The sequence below is a fragment of the Chlorocebus sabaeus genome, chromosome 4 (assembly GCF_047675955.1).
Source record: "Chlorocebus sabaeus isolate Y175 chromosome 4, mChlSab1.0.hap1, whole genome shotgun sequence".
Taxonomy (NCBI): domain Eukaryota; kingdom Metazoa; phylum Chordata; class Mammalia; order Primates; family Cercopithecidae; genus Chlorocebus; species Chlorocebus sabaeus.
The window spans coordinates 23,061,983-23,084,881 of NC_132907.1; the positions used below are offsets into that span (position 1 = coordinate 23,061,983).

Genomic DNA, 22,899 nt, shown 5'->3' on the forward strand with positions numbered 1-22,899 from the left:
GACATTGTTCCTGGAACAAATCCAGATAAAAGGAGGCAAGGCCTCTGAGGCTAGGATAAGCCTTTCCTGGATAACTTGAACCAGGGCAGTGACAACTTAAATATATGCTTCATCATATGCAGTCTTAACTTCTAGAATAAGGTGAAAATCAGGGATAAAGCCTTCCTCCAAATCCCTTAGAAGCCACGATGTCATCTCTCAGCAAGCTCAACACAAACAGTCCTCCTGTGGATCTAACAATGCCAGGCACCCGGTGAAACGGGTGGCTTTCACGGGGAGGCTATGTTATGTTGTACAGAAAATGAAGATCTTTACGAGCATGGCTCCTACCTTTGTGCCAAGACGCTGCCACTCCAAGAAGCATGGTAGGAACAGCACGTTCACATCCGCAGTGTCACACTCATTCATGGACTTTATCCTCTCAAAATGAAATGATGGGTGCAGACACCCTGAGGTGTGAATTCTGATTTTCCTCCCTCCCTCCCCCCGCCCCCAGTGCTTTTTATTTTTTACAGAGCCCATAAAATTGAAATAACAAAAAATAGACATGAATTGGGAGCATGGTACAACCACTGTTGTCAAAAATTGGAATCACATGATGCCACCGTCCATAATACCATCTTGCTTAAAATGAAATGTTTTAATTTCTTGTCTACCATTATTACCTTTATTTATTTGAACAAAAGAATTTATGTGCACCTGCAGAGGTTCTGACATGGTCTTTACATCCCCTATTCTCTAAGAGGAAAAAAATGAATACCACCTAGAAGCCCAGCTAGAAGAAGTTACTGATATTATGATATGTGTCTACATATAATACATATAATAAGAAAATAAGAAAATACTCAAAACACCTCAGGGTAGGAAAATAGTAATAATTATCTATTATTAATAAAGATAAATATTAATAAAATATTAATGATAGATTTGCTGATCGAAGCAACATGTTAAAGAATTATATTGTCAAGCCAGGCATGGTGGCTCATGCCTGTAATCCCAGAACTTTGGAAGGGTCAGGTGGATGGATTGCCTGAGGTCAGGAGTTCGAGACCAGCCTGGCCAACATAGTGAAACCCCATCTCTACTAAAAACACAAAAAATTAGCTGGGCGTGGTGGCAGGTGCCTGTAATCTCAGCTACTAGGGAGGCTGAGGCAGCAGAATCTCTTGAACCCAGGAGGTGGAGGTTGCAGTGATCTGAGATCACACCATTGCACTCCAGCCTGGGCAACAAGAGCGAAACTCTGTCTCAAAAGAAAAAAAAAAAAAAAAAGAATTACATCGTCAACGCTTCCACTACTTGGTTAATATTGCTACAGATATAAAGTTCTACCTAGATGATTATCTTAAGAAAAATAACAGACAAACAACAGGAAACTTTGGTGAAGCTCTTTTTGTTTTAAATGCTGAAGTTTCTGAGCATAACCTGAAAGGAAAGAATAAGGACGAATTTGCTCAGTTGTTCTGAATAATAAATCATATGGAATTTTGAATTTATCTTGCTTAGGCAGCACAGATAGTGGATGTGAGTGAGGGGTTCTGGAGGTGGGAGAAACAAGAGCCCCAAGTCTGGACAGAGGAGGAGTGCGGGGATAGGGAAGTGCCTGGTGTAGCCTAAGGAGAAAGAAATCCCTCCTATTAGGAAGAACCCACGGACTTCAGGAGAGCAGCATCTGATAATGTTCCTTCCCAATTTTACCAAACCCCCAAAAAAACCTCTTACATGCCATAGACTTGTTCACAGACTTATTTTATCAATTTTAAAATGCAAAGTTTAACTGACTATAGATTTTATATTGTTATCCATGTGTACATAAGTTAACTATGAGGTATTAAATGAGCAAAGAGTTTAATAATTAATAAGCTATAAATTCCATAGATCTGAAGCTAAAATTCACATAAAATATGATAAATAAAACTTACTTAAAAAGAAAAAAATGGGCAGGCTCATCTTATGTATGCTTCTTAGGTGTGGTTCCATCTAGGACTCTTAACTGACAGATCAAGAAAATATATAAGTGTATCCTAACCTGTGTATACACACATATCTACAAATATTTCTGTATGCAACCATGTGTATCTGTATTAACTGAACATGAGTGCCTGCTGATATCTACAACTCTAGTCTGTTACCACATGGATTACTCTAGCCTCTTCCCCCTGCTTATCTGTAAGCACCCACTCCAACAAGGAGAAACGTGGCAGCTGCTAGCCACAATCCATTTACTTATTTGTGCAATACATGTAGAGTGGTATCAAAATTCTTAATCTTTTTACCTGCGAGAAAAACTGTATCAACTAGAGGACGGTGCTTACTGTACAGTTAATGTTACCTTTATTTGTATAGACTCCACTCATTTGCAAAGTTAATAGCTCTGCACCTGCCTCCACCACACCCAAAATTCCCTTTGGTAAGGTTATTTCTTACATTTTTAATATAGCTAGATTGTTTTGTCATATTCTGCATTCCATCCTAGGATACCCCAACCTCAAGGTCTTCTTAAATTTGCATACATTAAGGTTTACTCGGTGCACTCTAATGTTCTGTGGGTTTTGATAAATACATAGTGTCATGCATCTACAATTCAAGAATCAAAGAACACTTTCACCACCCTATAAAAAAGATACATATAATGCTGATGATATGTGAAAAGGATACAAGAGCCAACTAAAAGAGTTCCCAGCTACCAAAAATGGAACACTTTGACAACAAATAAAGTAGTATTTGATTATTACCCAAAGTGCAAAATAAATATCCGTGACTCTATACAGACATAAATAAATGATTGAATAAGTAATGGGGGGAACAGACAAAATTCCCATGTAGAAGAATTCCAGATAATTTATGTAGATACCACACCCACAAGTATACAGATTAACTCCCCACTTTTTCCTTATGTGTGGACTACACATAGTATGGAAAGGGAGGTGAGGAAGAGTAACTTTACAGTGGAGAAACCAGACCAACACTACCTCAGCCAAGTGATCAAGGTCAACATCAACAGTGACAATGAACATTGATAGTATGTACCTTTTATATGGTGTGAGGAAAACAGCGCTTTACCTTTAGGTCTTCTTCCCAAAACCTGTAATTCTCAGTGTAATGATGAAAAAAATCAGAAAAACCCCAATTAAGGGACATTCTACAAAATTCCTGACTAGAATTTATTAACGGCAGCTTGATTGTAATGGGATCCCAGAATAGAAAATGGAAATCAGGTGAAAAGTAAGGAATTGAAATAAAGTATGTAAGCCTATAACTCTTCTTAAAAAATAAACTTTATTTAAAAAATTTTAAAGAATGGGAGCAACAAGTATAGAATCTATATTCACTAAATGTTTGTGGAACTGATGCTAAAAGAATGTTTGCATCCATATTTAGATATGTAGAATTCAAGTCCTGCATTAAGCCCCATTGATTTTGCTTAAGTTCTTACTATGTGAAGTTGCCATGTAACTCTGAGGAAACTAATTAAAGTATGCTGAAAGTAATTCTGATTCACAGGAAAAAAACAGTGTCTCCATGGGGTTAATGAGATCTCAAGAGTGAACTCCCTGAGAGGTTTCCATTTGGCACCTGTGTGGCAGATGAATCTATCTCAGTTAGATGGGCTGAAATTTCATTGGCAGACAAATCTCAATAACCTAGATGAACCTACCTAGCTCAATTCAAGTTTCCCCAAGCTCTGGACACCATCAACTTGACATTTTTTTTTTTTTTTTTAACAGGGTCTCACTCTGTCATCCAGGCTGGAGTGCAGAGGTACAATCACTGCTCACTGCAGCCTTGAACTCCTGGGCTCAAGCCATCCTCCCACCTCAGCCTCCTGAATAGCTAGGACCACAGGCATGTACCATGCCCGGCTAATTTTTTAAAATTTTTGTAGAGACAGGGTCTCGCTATGTTGCCCAGGTTGATCTTGAACTTGTGAGCTCAGGTGATCCTCCCACCTTGGCCTCCCAAAGTGCTGAGATTACAGGCATGAGGCACTGCACCCAGCCCAACTTAACTCTTTATTCTGATTTTCTGTTATTTTAAATATTATGAAGAATCAACAGACTGCTTCCTAGTGGGTCTCCTATTTGACCTCTGATTGTACCACTTCTCCCTATACTTGAGCAACGCATCTTCAGTGAAGCCTCATAATGTAAAGAATAGATTCTGACAGCAGTGGCAGAGGTGGTGGCTCAGGCACACAGAGTCACCATGATTCTTCAGAGGATTTTCAGGTTCTCCTCTGTCATTCGGTCAGTAGTCTCACTCCATTTGCAGAGGCACATTGGTGTTACACAGTGGCATTTAACAAGGAACTTGATCCCATCCAGAAACTCTTCATGGACAAGATTAGGGAATACAAATCTAAGCAACAGGCATCTGGAGGACCTGCTGATACTGGCCCAGAGCACCAGCAAGAGCTGGAGAGTGAGCTTCTAAAGCTTAAAGCAGACAGGAATATGTTATCTAATTTCAAATTTGAAGATCCTAAATTTGAAACCATCGAAAAACCCCAGTCCTGAAGAAATAAAGTAAAAACTAATCTGGTAATTTGTCGTGAATTTGTTGCACAACTAATCAGAAGTATCAGAGTAAGTACCCATTTCATAACTGTCAAATGTTCTTTTAATTCTGATTCCAAATCAATTATTTGGTGATGTTGCAGGGGAAAAGGAATAAATTCTGTTGGCTTTCTTGCCCATGTTTCAAGTAAGGGGCCATGTTTCATAAAAATGTCATTTAAATTAGCCATTCTAAAAGGTAAAGCAAGTTGTACCAATAAATGGTTAGAACTTATGCTGCCTGGCATGAAAGCTAACCAGAATCTTAATTGCCCTAAAGTCCCTTCCAGGGAATTAGCCACTGGATAATCAGTGTAAAACAAGCCTACACACACACAGACACATACACACACACTCACACACACTCACTCTTACACTGCAATCAAGCCTGCTGGGCAATGATCCCTTTGTAAATATAATTTTTTTTTGTAAATGCCTGTATATATGGGTATTCTGAAGTGTTTCAACACAAGAAAAGGGGAAGAAATCCCTCAGTGGTATTATTTTAACTTTTTATAAAACAAACTTTATAGATATCATTTCCAGAATATATTTCATATTTTTCATTTGTTTTCATGTTTTGTAGATTTGTTGTTGTTTTCTTAAGAGTTTCTACTTGTTTGAAGTTTATAATCTAATCATTTGATTGAAATATCAAACTAAAGGAGTCTTTAGGAATAGAATACATGAAATTTGCTTAGTCACTAAGCTGGTTTATTTGGGGTCAAGAATCTTATTTTGGAGAAGGAAAATTTAGAGTTCAGAGAAAGTACTGCCATTTTTCCCTCCCTTATTACACTTCAAAAAGTTGGCTTGTAAAATGAAAGAAAAAGGTAATTTAGAATGTACTAACGGTAGGTTAGTACTAATGCCAAGCATCATGTATCCTCATAATGCCCTTAAGACATTAGTGTAAACATCAACCCACTCTCTTCATCCCATTCTGTACACTTCAAAGTCCAACAAATGACCCTGTGACAGCAAATTACAGTCACATGATTTTTCTTAATGTTCAAAAATAATTAACTTTTAAAGGTTTAATCATCTCATAAGTTGAAGTGATTAGGAAATTTTTTCACCACTTTCTTCCCCCAAAGTTTTCCCATTTCCCACACATCTGTGATCTCACTGGTGATAATCATTGAAAATCTGTGAACTAATACACATGGACTTTCATTAATACCTTCTGTAATCAGTTGAGATAAAAGTAGAGCTCCATTTCTCTAATACCCAAAAATACTGAAAACCCACTATGTTAGGGGTGACTTCAGCACTGCTGAGCTCCCTCAGGGATCTCTGACCATGATTCTCAACCTTGGTTTTGAAACCTCAACAACCATAATGAGAAAATTTCCTTGAAGTGAACAAAAAGAATAAAATTTGAGTTGGAATTTATACAAATAACTATGCCTTCCCAGTGGTCTTCTTGGGATATTTTACTGTCTCCAGCCCCTTTACTTCAAAATGATTCACTGGGAAGCTTTCGTTTGTGGTAAAGAGATAACTCCCCAATTCCCCAAAAAAAGAGAAAAGAAAAAAAGAAAGGTCTCCACAGAAACTCTGTAGCCTGGTACATAGAGAGAGATCTGCCAAAAATTAGGATTGAAAACATATTTTTCAGAAGAGTTCTGCTAAGGTCCTCCTGCTCCCATGTTTCATGAAACATTCTTAAGGTTTCAGTCTAGATACACGTGTGTTATTAAATAACAGCCAAGAGGGTCAAGCTTCCACTCACAGAGGTCACAGATCCTAAGATGCCATGCTTAAGAGCCTCTTTAAAAACATCTCAAAATGTTATTTTCCACAGGCAACTTACAAGTGCTATTTATAGCACTTTTAGTTAATATAAGAACTTTTGGTTAATATAAGAAGAGAAACTAACCTAATTAGTTCTATTATCTGGTTGTTTGCCAAACTAGCACTAGTGACTACACCATCTCCCACCGGCTCACCACTAGCACATATAGGACTGGACTCTCCCAGATATGCCCACAAATGGAGAACCTGAAAACCTGTATTATATACCACCTAACATTCTGTTTAGAAGGACTGTTTCTTTGGTTCTTCCAATCATTTCCTACCAGTTTCCTTCTCCTGATGTTTTTCCTTTCTGGGGACTTTCAGGGTGGGGAGGCTTTGTTTCTCTCTCAGTCTTGTCTACAGTCATGAAAGGTCTGTGTTTTTTTGGTAAAGAAACCTGAACCTCATATCCTATTATTTGTTTCTGTCTGTTTCTGCTTCCTTCTCTTCCCAACTGGCCTCTAGATGGTTTTTTCTTTCTTTTTTGTTTTGTTTTTTGGTATGAAGTCAGGTTTCCTTCCATACCCAGCTTTGGTTCATCTGTCTCCAATGCCCACCCTCCCAGTCCCAATACCCACCAAAAGGTTTTCTTTTCCTCATCTTACATATTAGTAACAAGCAATAATAGCAATGAAGTAGCCCAAAGTATTAAAGAATAGCTGTGATTTGAGCCCGTGCATGTACATTGATCAGGTCACTCTATAAAATCAACAATATGTATTATAAAAAGGGGGTTTGGAGGGAAATAAGTACTTGTGCAGAGGATCTACAACATTTTCCCTTTCTTCTTATTAACGTAATCCACATGCTTTATAAAAACATAAACAAACAAAAACAAATGTACGGCATCATTGTGTTACTTTCTAAAATGGAGCTTACTTATGGAATATGTCAAATGAGTAACACAGGACATGAATTATCTTGTTTTCACGATCACAGCTACGTAAAAAAGAAATGCATGCATAAGAAAAAATGCTTGTAGGAAATATACCCAAATTTAATAGTAACTGCCTTTGGGTGAGGAAATTATAGGGATTTCTTTTTCTACTCTTTCTAAAATTCCCAATTTTTCTATTGTGAACATTTATTATTTCTATAATTATAGAAGACTAAGATAATTTTTTCCAAGAGGCTTACTTTGCAAGATACTATGCTTTTCTCTGGCACTTGCACCAAGCCCACTCTCTACCAGCCAGACCTGGAACAGTAGATGAGGCAGTGCTTCATGCCTAGAGCTTCCAAGTACTGAGACTCTCCAAGCAGAAAGGAGGATGCCAACCAATGCTATCCTCATGTCTCCTATCACCTATAGGGAGTGTCTCTATCTCCCTATCACCTTCCTTCATAGGGAAAGTCAAAACATGTTCACATAGTTCTTGTTTTGACATGTCAGTTTCACCAACCCTTCATTTTTTCCATCCAAATAGTCAGAAGATACTCAGCTTTGGCCAAATAGATTTCATGTCCTCTTTAATCTAATGCAGACCATGAGTGATACATAATTGCAGGAAAATCAGCTTCAGTATGAGTGTCACCACATCTGGTCTGTCACCCACAACCTCACTCACACTTTGACATATTATTTGATGAAAGAACAGGAGCATCATGTTCCAGGAGCTTCTGTAATTCCCCTGAGACACTGGCACTATGGTTTCACAGTCCTCAAGGAGGAACGTAACTTTTAACTGAATATCTTAATTTCTAACCAAAGCCATGCAGTTTTATTTTTTCAGATTCAACCTCTTAAAAGTAGAGTTTGCAAGACAGTGTCTAATCAAGCCATTCGCAGCTTTGCTGATTCAGTGATCATTTACGCATCTTTGTTTGCAATTGGGATTCCAGTTTTACAGCTGAGACTCCCCATCTACTCCATTTCCCACAGGCTGTCCGCTTGTTCCTGCAAGATGTTCACTCCCCTTCTCCTTTTGGCACAACACTTGCTGCTGCCCAAAGGGTCCATTTGGCTCAAGTAAATGGCATTAAATATGATTAAGAAATAGGATCAAAACTTTAAGCAGTTCTTATTTCTTTTTGAGATGGAATTGCTCTGTCGCCCAGGCTGGAGTACAATGAATGGTACGATCTCGGCTCACTGCAACCTCTGCCTCCCGGGTTCAAGTCATTCTCCTGCCTCAGCCTCCCAAGTAGCTGGACTGCAGGCATGCACCACCACACCTGGCTAATTTTGGTATTTTTAGTAGAAACAGGGTTTCACCATGTTGGCCAGCCTGATCTCGAACTCCTGACCTCAAGTGATCCTCCCACCTTGACCTCCCAAACTGCTGGGATTCCAGGCATGAGCCACCACGCCCAGCCATATCCTATTTCTTAATCACATTTAGTGCCATTTACTTGAGCCAAGTGGACCCTCTGTTTCTTATTTTTCATATTGACCCATTTCATTTCATCTACCTTCTATTCTTCTGTTTCCTTCAAATGCTTTGCCATCTTTCCCCATCTGACCTGCCTAGAATATGAAGGAGTCCCACTCTGCACTGTGACAGCAACAGAAGCAGATCTTAGCCCTTCAACTGATGATTCTCCCCTTCGACAAAATGCCGACCCCTTACAGCATCTGCAGAGAATGGGGCCATAATTCCCGCATTTGACATAAATGTCAGCTCCTTGTGGAGGTAGTTCTGGGGCACTGGCTTGGATGAGCTTGCCAGTTGTTACACACCCAAGACATTTCTCCAACCACAATTTTCAGTGTGTAAACTAATGGTAAGTGTGATTCTGGATATCCTGAAAGGTCAATAAAACATTACAAAGGATGGGTACAAAAAAAAAATAGAAAGAATGAATAAGACCTACTATTTGATAGCACAATAGGGTAACTATACTCAAAAATAATTTAATCTATATATTTTAAAGAGTGTAATTGGATTGTTTGTAAACTCAAAAGATACATGCTTGAGGGGATGGATACTCCTTTCCCCATGATGTGCTTATTTCATATTGCACGCCTGTACCAAAACATCTCACATACCCTACAAATATATACACCTCCTATGTACCACGAAAACTTAAAAAAATAGAAAACAATAAACACATAAAACACTTCCAGAAGGAGAAAGAAAACACCACCACAAAGGGAACTTACTCTGTTCTGCCCTGTCCAATACAACAAAATTAGATAATTAAAAATCCGATTCCTCAGTCACAAGTCACATGCTCAACAGATGTAGGTGGCCACAGGCTACTACACTGGATAGAACAGCGAGAGAATGTGTCCATCAGCACAGAGGGCGTCACTGGAGCAGTGCTTGTGTCACTGATGAAGCCCCACCCACACCACACAATTCTGAATAATACAAGTCAGCAAAGACTTACACATCTATTTATCAGCATTTATCATGTGTTTATCCCACGCTATTTATCAACATTTCCTGAGACTGGGCAGAATAAAGCACTTATAAAATATCAAAAGAGGCCAGGCGGGGTGGCTCATGACTGTAATCCCAGCACTTTGGGAGGCCGAGGCAGGCAGATCACTTGAGGTCAGGAGTTTGAAGGTGAAACCCCAACTCCACTAACAATACAAAAATTACCTGCACATGGTGATGGGCACCTGTAATCCCAACTACTCGGGAGGCTGAGGCAGGGGAATTGCTTGAACCCAGGAGGCAGAAGTTGCAGTGAGCCAAGATGGTGCCACTGCATGCCAGCCTGGCTAATAGAGCAAAACTCCATCTCAAAAAATAAAAAATAACACATAAGAAATAACAAAAAAAGAGTGTTGAAGTAGCCTCCAGGGAGAGCTGTTTCCTATTCCAGACCGTGTCTGACCATCTGACTATTGCTCACAGCTTGCTGTCCCCTGCTCTGTCTCAGGTTCTTTGAAAATCTGTTATAATTTCCTTTGCAAAAACTCAGGGGACTTTATTAATTCAAAAAGTTTAAATGAACCAAAAAGAAAATGCCAGCACAACAAACACTCATCACGGTCCTTTTCATAAATCACTGGATTAAAGTTGTGCTCATTTGTCTTTCTCAAGTCCTTCACAGACTTCATGATGTTACTGACAAAACACTCAGACTAGGCCAAACTACCACAATTTCCACAGCACGTGTCTTCTTGCTCACAAATATACAAGTTTGAAACTAGAGTGAGTTTTTAAAACCTGAAATTAAGATCATCTCAATGTTTCATACTTTTAGTAGCCTACCTCCCTCCCCCAGCAATTCGTCTTAGTAAACATTCTTCAAAGCTAACATTCCCAGGAGCATGATGCAATCTGTAGCTAAGACATCCTGTGTGTGTGAGTAACAGCTATGGACCTGACATCAGTGACCCACGACAGCCACCGACACAGAGATGTTTGCTTTCTTTTTGCCTTCCTCTTCCCCTCTTCTGTAAGTAAATCATTACTCTTACCTTAAATAGCAAAAATATGGAGGACGTGTATATTGCTTTGTGTGGGTCTAAATTTCTGTTCCAATTTCAGTAGAGCCGTGTGCAGCAAGATCCTGGAAACCACCTCTGGCATGTGGCCAAGCTACTAGCAACACCATCAGCCAACACCGTGGGTGCTTCCTCCTTGCTCTGCTCTACACAGCATGATTTCTGAATGCTTGTAACTGCTCTGCTGTGTGTCGGCGTAGCATACGAACCGCACTCCCCCGGCCTCCAGGGAGCCAGCCCCAGGCACGTGTAGGCTCACGGTGACCCTGTGGGTCATCCACCTTCTTCATTAATCTCACTCTGAGCATTGATTTAGTTTTTCCTGATTTCACATCAGCTTGAGCCCTCAGTCACCACCATCAGCAACACCTCACCCCTTGCAACTTCTAAGACTGTCCTGCCCGTGTGTGCCTTTCCAGGTGTGTGAGCTGCCTCAGCTTTACAGAACCAGAGGAAACCAACTGGGATGGTTCGTGCTCATCTGCCTCTCACTTGTCAGCCCCAGAGGTCTTCACAGACCATCCAGGTGCCCAAACTCAGCCTCTGCTGATTGCTCAGCCTACGTCTTCAAATACCCCATCAGCTTCATGATGCTCTATTCACCTCTAAGTAACTCAAGAGATAGGGCTGGGGCCCAAATTAGCCTTGAAGAAATAGAGAGTGCCTGGTAGAAGACAGGAAGGAGTCCTCAGGGAGTTGTGAAATAGAATATTGTTAAGCAGATGAGAATTCCCAGGTCCAAGGGAGGAAATACGTCCACCTTGCCAAGGGTGGAGGAACACCTGGTTCCTCTGAAAGGACACTCACATCAGACTCAAATCCCAGAACAAGCATCTGGTCTTTTCTTGAGCTCAGCAGGGTAGATCACACAGGCTTAGCTCCAAGGGGACCCCACTGGGCATCAAAATGGGATATTGGTAAACTTGGAGATTCTAGGGCCAGGTGCAATGACGTTATGAGTCTCGGTTCCACCGTCTACTCTCCACCAGTGGTTCAACGGCTTCACCTGAACCTGAGGCTGGTAGTGCCTACTTCCTAGGAATAACAAGGGAACATATGACAAGTCCAAAGCCAGCTTCTGGCTCAGAGTAAAACTGTTCATGAAAAGCTTTGATTGCCTTGTTTTTTAGATTGTAAACGGAGTCTCAAACTCTAGAGTCATGGTATTCCAAATGATCCTACAAATAAAATTTATCTGGATGGGTTTCAGGAACAGATAAGGTTCCCAGGAAGGAATATTTTATGTTAAAACGTACTTGCTTCTTGTCCACTCTAAACCTGGATCTGGGATATCACTATGAGTATAGGTAAAAGCGTTATTTCAGAACATACCCAAATCTAGGCTGTGCTGGTCTTCATGTTCATTCTGTTGAACCACCAGGCTTTTGACACACTGAAAAAGATAAAGTCAGGTGGGTTTTTAAAAAATTACATATATGCTACACTAATATTTATTTTTGTGAACTAGAAAAACAACCCTGGAAAGCATCAATGAAAACATGTTACATGTATCATCACATGTAAACAGAAAACTAGTCTTACACTTATTATTTAACAGCTAAAAATGAGTAATGAATCTATCCCAAGCTGAAACACATCTGAAAGCTGTACACAGGTTATTTCATTCTTAGAGGACATCTCCCAGATTTACTCTTGTAATCACATTGTTGTCAAATATCTATAAACATCAAACTTCAAGTAGAAATTTGTTTTGCAGAATGTATTCAACCATCTTGCATATACAACTACAACTCAGAAAGATAGCTAGGTTTGGTTATAAAGAATAGGGATTAAGAATTGGATAAAGAAAATGGGGCTGGATACAGTGGCTCATGCCTGTAATCCCAGCACTTTGGGAGACGGAGGCAGGCAGATCACCTGAGGTCATGAGTTCGAGACCAGCTTGGCCAACATGGTGAAACCCCACCTCTACTAAAAACACAAAAATTAACCAGGCATAGTGGTGGGTGCCTATAATCCCAGCTACTCAGGAGACTGAGGCAGGAGAATCGCTTGAATCCGGTAGCAGAAGTTTCAGTGAGCCAAGATTGTGCCACTGTACTCCAGTCTGGGTGACAGAGTGAGGCTCCATCTCAAAAAAAAAAAAAAAAAAAAAGGAACAGAAAAAAGAAAATGAAATTTCACATTGTTCTGAAAGTGACTTGGGGCACATCCTTTTTTTAGTGTTTTTTAAACATTTTTATTACCACTAAATCTTCATTTCTACTTTATGGAAAGACACTCAAAGAAGAAAGAAGCAAATAGAGCAGGGAGTCATTTATTACCTTTACATCTTCCTTTTCGGCTGCTGAGCTGCTGGACACTGAATTCTTAACCTCTGCAAAAGAAATAATTCCCATCAGGATCTGCTGCATGGAGCTTTTGTTAAGAAGAATAACAACTACTACTCGCTGACAAGTGTAAATGAGTTGCCTGGGAGCCTTCTGCATAGAGGTAGGTTTTTAGATTAGGCCTCTTAAAAATCAGCTGTCCACAGAGCAGAGTGTCTAATAACCTGACTGTCCATACTCTGGTATTATCTGTGTGGACCAAGATGAAAACAAGCCCAGGAGCTCTCACAGGAAATCCTGAGGGGGAAAAAAATGTCATTAAATAAATAAATGCCCTTGATTCCAAAGGAAGGCTGCTCACTACCGAAGGTTCTTCAAAACAGCAGATTGCAAGGACGTGACTCGTACCCACCTGAGGAAATCCCACTTGTCTATTTCCTCAAATACCACAGATTTCAATATGTTTCAAAAGAGCATAATTCATTACACAGGAGGTCTGGCTTTTCCTTCCACATCACTGAAAGTCAAGAACACCAGCATAGCCCTCAGCTCCAACCTCAGCCCCAGGCACACCGGGTGTCCTCTTTCTGAATAAAGGGTTTCCTGGAAACAGTAGTGGTCAGGATGTACTGGGATAGAAAAAAAAAAAAAAAGGTTCACCCAAGGCAGCATTTTGCTCTGTGGTTTGATTTATTGGTTGTGTTTGCAAATACTCAGTTGCCCGTAAACAAGAGCCACTATTGTCGAAATAACCACCAATAACAGGTTTGGGCCTGGTGAAAATTAAAGCACTTGACATCCCTAGCAAGGACAGATGACTGAAAGTCTAAGTCTCTACCCCAGATCTGCATTAACGTATTGTGGGGTCTCACTTTTTTTCTGGAAGTTCCACATTCCTTCCCCCACAGCCCTGCTTTGAACAGGAAACCCCTGAAGCTTTCCAGCAGGTTCATTACCTAGACCTTGTCACTCATATTAATTTACCCAATGCCTCAAACCTGCAGGTTGATTTAAAGCTCTTCTCACTTCTGGGCAACAATGCTAGGAGTTATCATCCACGTTTATGCTTAGAAAATGTATAAAGTATTCATTTATATGGTTCTACATGACAAACCATAATAAAGATGACAAATTACAAGGCTGGAGCTATAAGTAGTAAGACCAGGATGGAGCAGAGAAACCAACAATCCTTGTCTTGTGTTTCTAAAAATCTGGACAACAATAACTTTGAATTTGCTTTGCAGAAAGCAGGTAATACCATATTTACATGCCACAACAGTATATTGCTCTTGAATTTATAATGCATATTAGCTTCTATGATTAAACCAACAAGGTAATAACCAGCAAACAAGGTAATAACCCTAATTTTGTGTGGTCATGTCAACTGATCTCAGCAGGGAATGAGGACAAGATCATAGCGGACACCCAGACCAGGCAGCACGTGTACACAGCATCTCTGCCTGCCTTTAAATGCACATCCCACAGAAGGCCTCCAGGTGGCAGCAGAGTAACATCGGCATGAACGGCATTGCCAGAGGTAGGAATGTCAAAATGGGCTAGCTTCACCCTTCACGGACCTGCTTTCAAGTGCCAAAGTCCAAAACACATGGTTAAAATTAACATTTGTGTCCCACTACATAGATGTAGAAAATTGATGTGAAGCACCTACCATGGTATTTGGCACATTATAAGTGTACAGTAGAGATTTGGTTTGGTTTTAAAACTCACATACTCAAACCCTAAAAATTGGGATAAGTAGGAAAGAAATTACAAAGGCAAAGAAGAAGAAGAAGAGGAAGAAGAGGGAGAAGAAGAGGAAGAGGAAGAAGAGGGAGAAGAAGAGAGGAGGAGAAGAGAGGAGGAGAAGAGAGGAGGAGAAGAGAGGAGGAGAAGAGAGGAGGAGAAGAGAGGAGGAGAAGAGAGGAGGAGAAGAGAGGAGGAGAAGAGAGGAGGAGAAGGGAGGAGGAGAAGGGAGGAGGAGAAGGGAGGAGGAGAAGGGAGGAGGAGGAGGAGGAGGAGGAGGAGGGGAGGAGAAGGAGAAGGAGAAGAAAGAAGAAGGAAGAAGAAGAAGAAGAAGGAGAAGGAGAAGGAGGAGAAGGAGAAGGAGAAGGAGAAGAAGAGAAGAAGAAGAAGAAAGGATAACCAGCACTAGAGTTTCAATAGATACATCTGCACAGACATCAAGAGTCACACCCTTCTATTTTGCCTGTTTTAGGACATTCATTCCTTTAAAGTTATCTCAGCCATAAACTCTTAAATGATCATTATGCTGCATTTCTAAAGAATTCTGTACATATAGCATTTATTCAGAAGAACAGTATAGATTTTATCCAGATTGCTAATCGAAAAGGCAATCTTGTCTGTTAACGAAGTTTGCAGTAACAGAGGATGTGTTCACACCTGGTAGTGCATTTAGGTTCCAGCTTCCTTTCTCTTCTCAAAAGGCCAGTGAACTAGCCTTTATAGATTGTCATGCCTACGTTTTTCTACGTAGTCCAGTGCAATTTTTTTCACTTCAAAACAAATACCACAAACTATATTAAAATATACAAGTCTTCATTAAAAATTGTACCTCATCATTTAAAAAATAACTTCCAAATATAGAAAGTCTTTATCCAAAAATCATTTTTAAATATTTGTGATATTGTGCTGATTCAAGATAATAATGTATCTTTAATTAACCTAGAACTAAACAGAACTATATCTTAGAGCTTTCAAAGAATTTGGCATTCATTCTACCAGAGTTTAATTAAATTGCTCTAGGAGAGTTTCCGTTAAATTAGTAGGATCCTTTTACACTAACCCACCGTACCACCAATTACACAGTGCAATCAAACCACTCATTGCTATAGCAACCTGTAGCAGATAATGATATCAGTAACTCTACCTATTCTGTTTTAAAGGCCTATTAATCTTGCCCTCAAGCCCACCCAGAAGTAAGGATTACTCCTCTAAATCAGACTTGCCAAACTTGATAAACACGTTGTTGGTTTTTTTTTTATTGCCAAGCTATAATGGAACAAGAGATAATCTCTAAGACTTATGTTTACTAGTGACACTGCACCAGCCAACAGGGTTAAGTCACTGTAAGATTCATGCCAGTGTCTCATTAAGAAGCAGATTCGCCTAAAAAATCTCAACTCTATGCACAAGTCTTATTGTCTTACTTTGCAAAAGAGACCACAGAGCCTAGACTTAAGCAAATAAAAAACTTACATCCAAAACACAGGATGCTCGGTATTCTGATTTTAATCACCGTTTGGCTGTGGCAGAAGACTCATGGTCAGAGGCAGCCAGACCACCAGTGTTGTCTTGTTGCCAACCAAGTCCACCACTGGCTTATATCTACAGAGTCGTGTCAAAAGCACAGGTGGAAAACCAGGATCATGCTCTCAGTTGCTCTGCCTGCCCCCACAGATGTCAGAAAAACAGCCTGATGGTAGTGTTCATAGCAGCCTCTGTGCCTCTCTGGCATACATGGTGGGTAGCTCATACTCTTTGAATGAATCTTTTTCTCTCAATAGGCTGTCAATTCTGGGATAGCTGGGACCAGATCGATTTTGGCTCAACCCTTGTATCCCCAGCACCAAGCTGGGTGCTTTTCACTTAACAGGTGCTGAATAAATGCTTCTCGTCTCCACCTGCAACTGGTGGCCCAAAATATACATAGCTGACAAGATGTGGTGGATCATTAGACAAGCTGTGGATCAGGACAGAGAAGGAAAAGTTGTTTACTTTTTGGAATTAACTAACTGAAACACTTCCAATATCAAAGCTATTTTGTCACAACTTCTGAACGGCCAGATTCATAGACAGATGAATGCTTTTCTCCTACTTCCTCCCACTCTTCTGGCTCTGTAAGTCCAAAAGCCAACCCTTTTCCTCTCCACTTAGTAAGTATTGCTGTTTGACTACGAACTACTGCACCTGCATGTGTTGCTACAATGTTTTATCCTAGTGAGCAAATGCAATTCACAACGGCCACAGAATTAAAATGGCAAAGGCACTGGAGAGACTACTTGCCACTCTTAATTCAGAGGCTATTGTAACACTTTGAAATTTTGTTTCAATGTCCCAGTTATTCCTTTCTCTTTTTTTTCTAAAAGCAGGACAACTAGTAAGAACTTTCATTTTGCCAGTTCGGTATAAATATGGACTGGGAGCAACAATGAGGCACTCATTTATAGAATATCAAAATGAGACTTAGTGAGTGAGAGCCCAACATTCCACTCAATTCAACAAGTTCCACTGGTCCCTACTGAGCAGCAGCTGGGGAGAAGAAACCAAGATGGAAGAAGAAATCCTTGGAATCAAGTAACTCCAAAATGTGCTCCTTGGCATATCATTTTTATATTTATATTCTATATTGTTTCAGAAAGAATGTAAGACATCTTTAAAATACAGGATTTTTTTCATTTAAATTGCTTGTGATTTTTTTAAAGACAAAAGTAATTATTTAAGACAGTGGAGAATTCCCTCCTCTTATACAGTTTTTTTGTCTGGAGGTTAACATATGATCCAATTCTGGCCAGAGTCTTAATAGAAACTTTCCTGACACCTCTCTAAAAAAGGCTTCTATCACTAAAAAAAAAAAAAAAAAAAAAAAAAAAAAAAAAAAAAGTTGTAGGGCAAAAGGATCTTTTTCCATTGCTCTTTTTGTCTGAATAGAGTTCACTGAAGAAATGATTTTGGAGCCACAGTAGACCTCTTGCAACACCAGACTGCTTCAGGCCATTCTCCACAGTGGGCCTGCTCTTATTGTGAAAACATTTATACTGGATTATCTTTTGAAAGATGGTTTTGTGGCCAACAGTCTTGAAACCAAGAAATAGTGTTTCCTTTGGGGATGAAGGCAGATTTGTCTTCAGACCAGGGTAGTAAAGATAATAGCCCCTTCCAGTGCAAGGGTTGGGCAAGCTAGCTAGCAGTCTCCTTATAAGATTTAGGATTTTTTAGTCAGGGTTCCTCAGCTGTGACACAAACTGAGTGTGTGTGCAGCATCTATCTGAGCTGCTCACAAGGCCCTTGGGGGACTTGCTGGACAAGGAGAACCAATGTGAACATGAAGCCCATGCTGCCTATGCCATGAGCAATAAAGTCTTTTGTATCCAAAAAAAACAATAAAAACTTGGGGAAAAAAATTTTAAAAATCAATATAACTACCATTAAATGTTGGTATATACTCCCCCATATAGGTTTTTATGATAGCTTTATTAAGGTATAATTCATATACCAAACAATTCACCCACTTAGAGTATACAATTCAATGGGTTTTAGTATATTGAGTTCTGCAACCATCACCATAATCAATTTTAGGACATTTTCATCACTCCAATGAGAAAACCCCACATCCATTAGCAATCGCTCCACATTTCTCCCCAACCACCTCACTATCCCTCTACACCCCAGCCCTAGGCAACCACTGATCTATTTTCTGTCTCAACAGAATTGCCTATTCTGGATATTTCATATAAATTGAACTGCACAATATGTAGTCTTTTGAAACTGGATTCTTTCATGCAGCATAACGTTTTCAAGATTCATCCATGCTGTAGCATGTATTAGTACTTCATTCCTTTTTACTGCCAAGTAGTATTCCATTAGATAGATAGATAGATACATAGATAGATAGATAGATAGATAGATAGACAGATAGATAGATAGATAGATAGATAGATAGAAGGTAGCTATTTTGTTTATTCCTCAGCTGATGGATATTTGAGTTGTTTCCACTTTTTGTCTATTATTAATAATGCCACAATAAACATTCAAGTAAAATTTTTTGTGTAGATACATGTTTTCATTTCTCTTAAGTATATACTTAGGAATGCAATTGTTGAATCTTATAACTCCATGGTCGATAAATTTTTATGATACAGATTTTTACATCTCCTGAACCCCACCCCTGCCCACCATAGAAATCTCTAAAGCAAAGAATTCAATTATGGAGAAAAAGTATCCTCCGCCCCAAAATTTGGTTGCAATTATCAATTACACAGAAGCTCTCAATCAATATACAGTTGATCCTTAAACAACACAGGTTTGAACTGCATGAGTCCACTTTTATATGGATTGTTTCCAATAAATATATTGGTAATTTTTTCGGAAATTTTTTGACAATTTGATAAAACTCACAGACAAACCACCCTTTCCTAATCCTCCTGCTCCTCAGCCTACTCAGTGTGAAGACAACAAGGATGAAGACCTTTGTGGTGGTCCAGTCCCACTTAATAAATGGTAAATGTATTTTATCTTCCTTATGATTTTGTTAAGAACATTTTTTTCTCTAGTTTACTTTATTATACAAATATAATATATAATACATGTAACATACAAAATATGTGTTGACCAATGGTTTATGTTACTGGCAAGGCTTCTGGTCAACAGTGGGCTATGAGAAGTTAAGCTTCAGTAGAATTAACTTTGACTCACATGAATTCTTGACTGTGCAGGGGATTGGTGCCCCTAATCCAAGTTGTTCAAGGGTTAATTGCATTTTTAAATTGAAGTCAGGGCATAATTTTCCTAAGTTAATCAATGGCTTGAATAAAATTAAGCAAGTCATCTTTCGAAGACATAAACAAAATTCCATTTTTATCAAACTTAGATTCCACTTCAACTCAAGAAACTAACTTTTAGCTATATTTTCAAGATCATTGCAATTCCATTAGAATACTTAGTTGAGTTTAATACTTGTTGTTTCTCTCTAGCCTGCTTATCTGACTAAGCTAGAATAAAGTATCTATATTAGATATGAGCCAAATGTGCTGCATCTAGGTGAGCTCCGGGGAACCTCCAAGTCGTAAGCTCAAACATACAGTGGGTTCAACCTGATGATTTCTAAAGTTCTTTCCAGTTCAAACCATGATTCTTTAATCCTTTGATAAACCAAGTGGTGAGGAGAATTTTTATTTATGTGTGAGAAAATATAGATATTTTTATAATATACAAAATGAGTATCATATCATCATGATATCCTGTCTGTATCCTTGTCCCTTTAATGATGAAGATTGCTCTTTTCTGTGACAAGGAGAAGAAAGAGGACTGGCAAAGTCAGTCACTAAGGGAAATACAGAAAAGGCTGAATTGCTCTGTAAAATGCAGCCATAAAAAAGAGAATAAGTTCATGTCCTTTGCAGGGCCATGGATGAAGCTGGAAACCATCATTCTCAGCAAACTAACACAGGAACAGAAAACCAAACACCGCATGTTCTCACTCATAAGTGGGAGTTGAACAAAGTAGACACAGGGAGGGGAACATCACACACCAGGGCCTGTCAGGGGGGTGGGGGGCTAGGCAAGGGATAGCATTGGGAGAAATACCTAATGTAGATGACAGGTTGATGGGTGCAGCAAGCAACCATGGCATGTGTATACCTATGGAACAAACCTGCACATTCTCCACATGCATCCCAGAACTTAATAATAATAATAATAAATGAAAGCAACAATTACAAATCATATCCTGGGGCTGTGTATGATTTTCTTGTTGAAAATGCCAAAAATATCCTACTTCTAGGAAAAAAATATTTATCAAGTCCTTGACCAGATATTCCACATGAGAGTCAAGGTAGAGCTGTATATGCAAGTGAATGATCAGCTCTGCAGAACGGCCTGCCTAGTACTGCTGTCTTAAGTCCCCAACACACAAGTCCCAGCTGTCCTGGCTTAAAGGACCTATATCTTGATATTTGGACCATCTGCAACAGTTCTCCTAAAGTGCCCTTGTGTTAGAGTGTCTCAAACGAAAAATCTTGGAAACAATACTTTGTGTGGATAAAAGCCCTACTGTTTTCCCAGTCATATCTCACAGGAGATATTCAAATAAGGAGAATCCACCACACAACTCTCTCTACATTTCACAAACCAAAGCACAGAGGGAAGTGCTGCACCCCTGTCTACAGAATGCTCAAGCAAAGTATCTGCTGACTTCTAGTCACCATGACATGAATGGCTAGGTCCTAGTATCTCAAAACACATATCTTTACCATTGAATCCACCACAGGCATGTGTTATATAACTTGCACTCATGATTAGACATCATTCAGTAAACATTCACTATGTTCAATACTGGGCAAGGAGCTTTATCCGTACTTCCTCATTGAAGTAAGTATTAAATGACACCCCACCTCCACCCCTACCCCATCATTTTTCACAAAAGCAAACAGCCTAATCACTTGCATTATGCTCAAAAGCCAGTTCACGGCAGAGCTGAGGTTTTTAGCAAAGTCAGCTTATTACTGACATGTGTCATTGAGACATGTCTGTGCATGCAGGTCATAAGGACTTGAGAGAGATGAACCATTTGGAACAGAGCATTTCAAGGCAATGTTTCCAATGTTTGTGCTTTTTCTATCCCCCAAATGCTGGAGAGAACTCTAGACCAGCAGTCCAGACACTAAACAGATCAGTCCTCTGCTCTATAGGGGTAGTGGTAGTCTGTAGTGTGGTCAGTAAGGGAGTGGACTCTTCACCTAAGTTCTGATGGCCTGGGCCAGTATCACCTCAGGTAAGTTACATAACCTTTCTGTGCTGCCACTTCCACATGCATAAAGTGGGGAGAGTTGATTCCTGACTCCCAGAAATGTCCCTCCCCAAGACCATACGTATGAGTGCTCCATGAGTGTATAGACTTAACTCAGGTTGTGCCTAATGCCTAGAACAATACCCAGCACATAGCAGGTGCTAACAAATGCTTGAGTGAAATTAAATGCAAGCAAACTCCTTGAGGGCAAAGGTTTATTCTCCTTGCTTTTTTTTTTTTTTTTTTTTTTTTTTTGGTTACTGCCAAGAACAGTAGCTGGTATAAAGTGATAGGCAGTCAACACATATTTACTGAATGGATGGATAAGGAAATGGGCCTAAGGACACGTGTCCAGCTGTCCTGCCTGAATCTTGCATTTGGACCAACGGCCTCTTCTGTCTCCCACACAGAATCACAATGGGGAAGCCCCTTTGAGCCTGGTGAGAGGGGCTGCCTCCACCCTGAAAGAAATGATTTTGCCCTCTCTCCTTGGTGATTGTAACATGTGTTCCAATCCCAACTCCCTATTTCCTTGTCAATGAAAATGTGGAAGATGATTTATTGGGAGAAGCCAACAAAGTAACAAATGAGTGACACAAAGTTAAGGGTTAGCAAATGTAGAGAGTTTTTGAATGACAAAATAATCTTTTAAGTGGATTCATACAGTGGCAAACAGTATTGTAGTCATTCTCAGGTTGTGTTATAGTCCAGTAGATACCAGGCAGGCAATAGCCTCCCATGTGATATCAAGAATTGAAGTGGGATGTCGGAGGAGGCGTGGATGATCTGGAATATTCAAGATGACTGTGAACGGTTTGAAAAATTCTTCCTTGTACCTCTAGTGTGCGTATTACTGGACTAACAGATGGTGGGAACCCAGGTGATAGTGAAAATGGAGGACATAAGATCTAGAGAGGGAGGTGCCATGGAGCTGAGGAAGAACAACATTTTCAAAGTACCTTCCACAGACCATTTCTTTTTTTTTTTTTTTTTAATTTATTTATTATTATTATACTTTAAGTTGTAGGGTACATGTGCATAACGTGCAGGTTTGTTACATATGTATACTTGTGCCATGTTGGTGTGCTGCACCCATCAACTCGTCCACAGACCATTTCTATGAGAGGTTGAGAACTGCAAAAAAAGGACTCTTGTGTGATCAGTTAATTTAGAGAACTGCTAAGTTAAACAAGATTATATAGGTTTCTTGACTTACTAAAGCCCACAAAACATTAAATGCATTATAAATCTCAAACATGGGAGTTTCATATACAGTAGCCCCCACTATCAGGGATTTCATATTCTACGGCTTTGATTACCTGC

General features: G+C 39.6%; 1 protein-coding gene and 1 pseudogene across 8 annotated transcripts in view; one reads left to right on the forward strand and one right to left on the reverse strand.

Moving 5' to 3' along the window:
• ARHGEF28 (Rho guanine nucleotide exchange factor 28) overlaps positions 1–22,899 on the reverse strand; it is a 317,386-nt gene that overhangs the window by 128,508 nt on the left and 165,979 nt on the right. For all 8 annotated transcript variants that reach the window (XM_038010485.2, XM_007975209.3, XM_038010483.2 and 5 more), the window contains 2 exons: positions 13,047–13,099; positions 12,094–12,154 (listed from right to left, as the gene is read on the reverse strand). In XM_038010485.2, coding sequence (XP_037866413.2) covers positions 12,094–12,154; positions 13,047–13,099 — 114 coding nt within the window. The remainder of the gene's footprint in view (positions 1–12,093; positions 12,155–13,046; positions 13,100–22,899) is intronic.
• On the forward strand, positions 3,952–4,517 carry LOC119628318 (ATP synthase-coupling factor 6, mitochondrial-like; annotated as a pseudogene).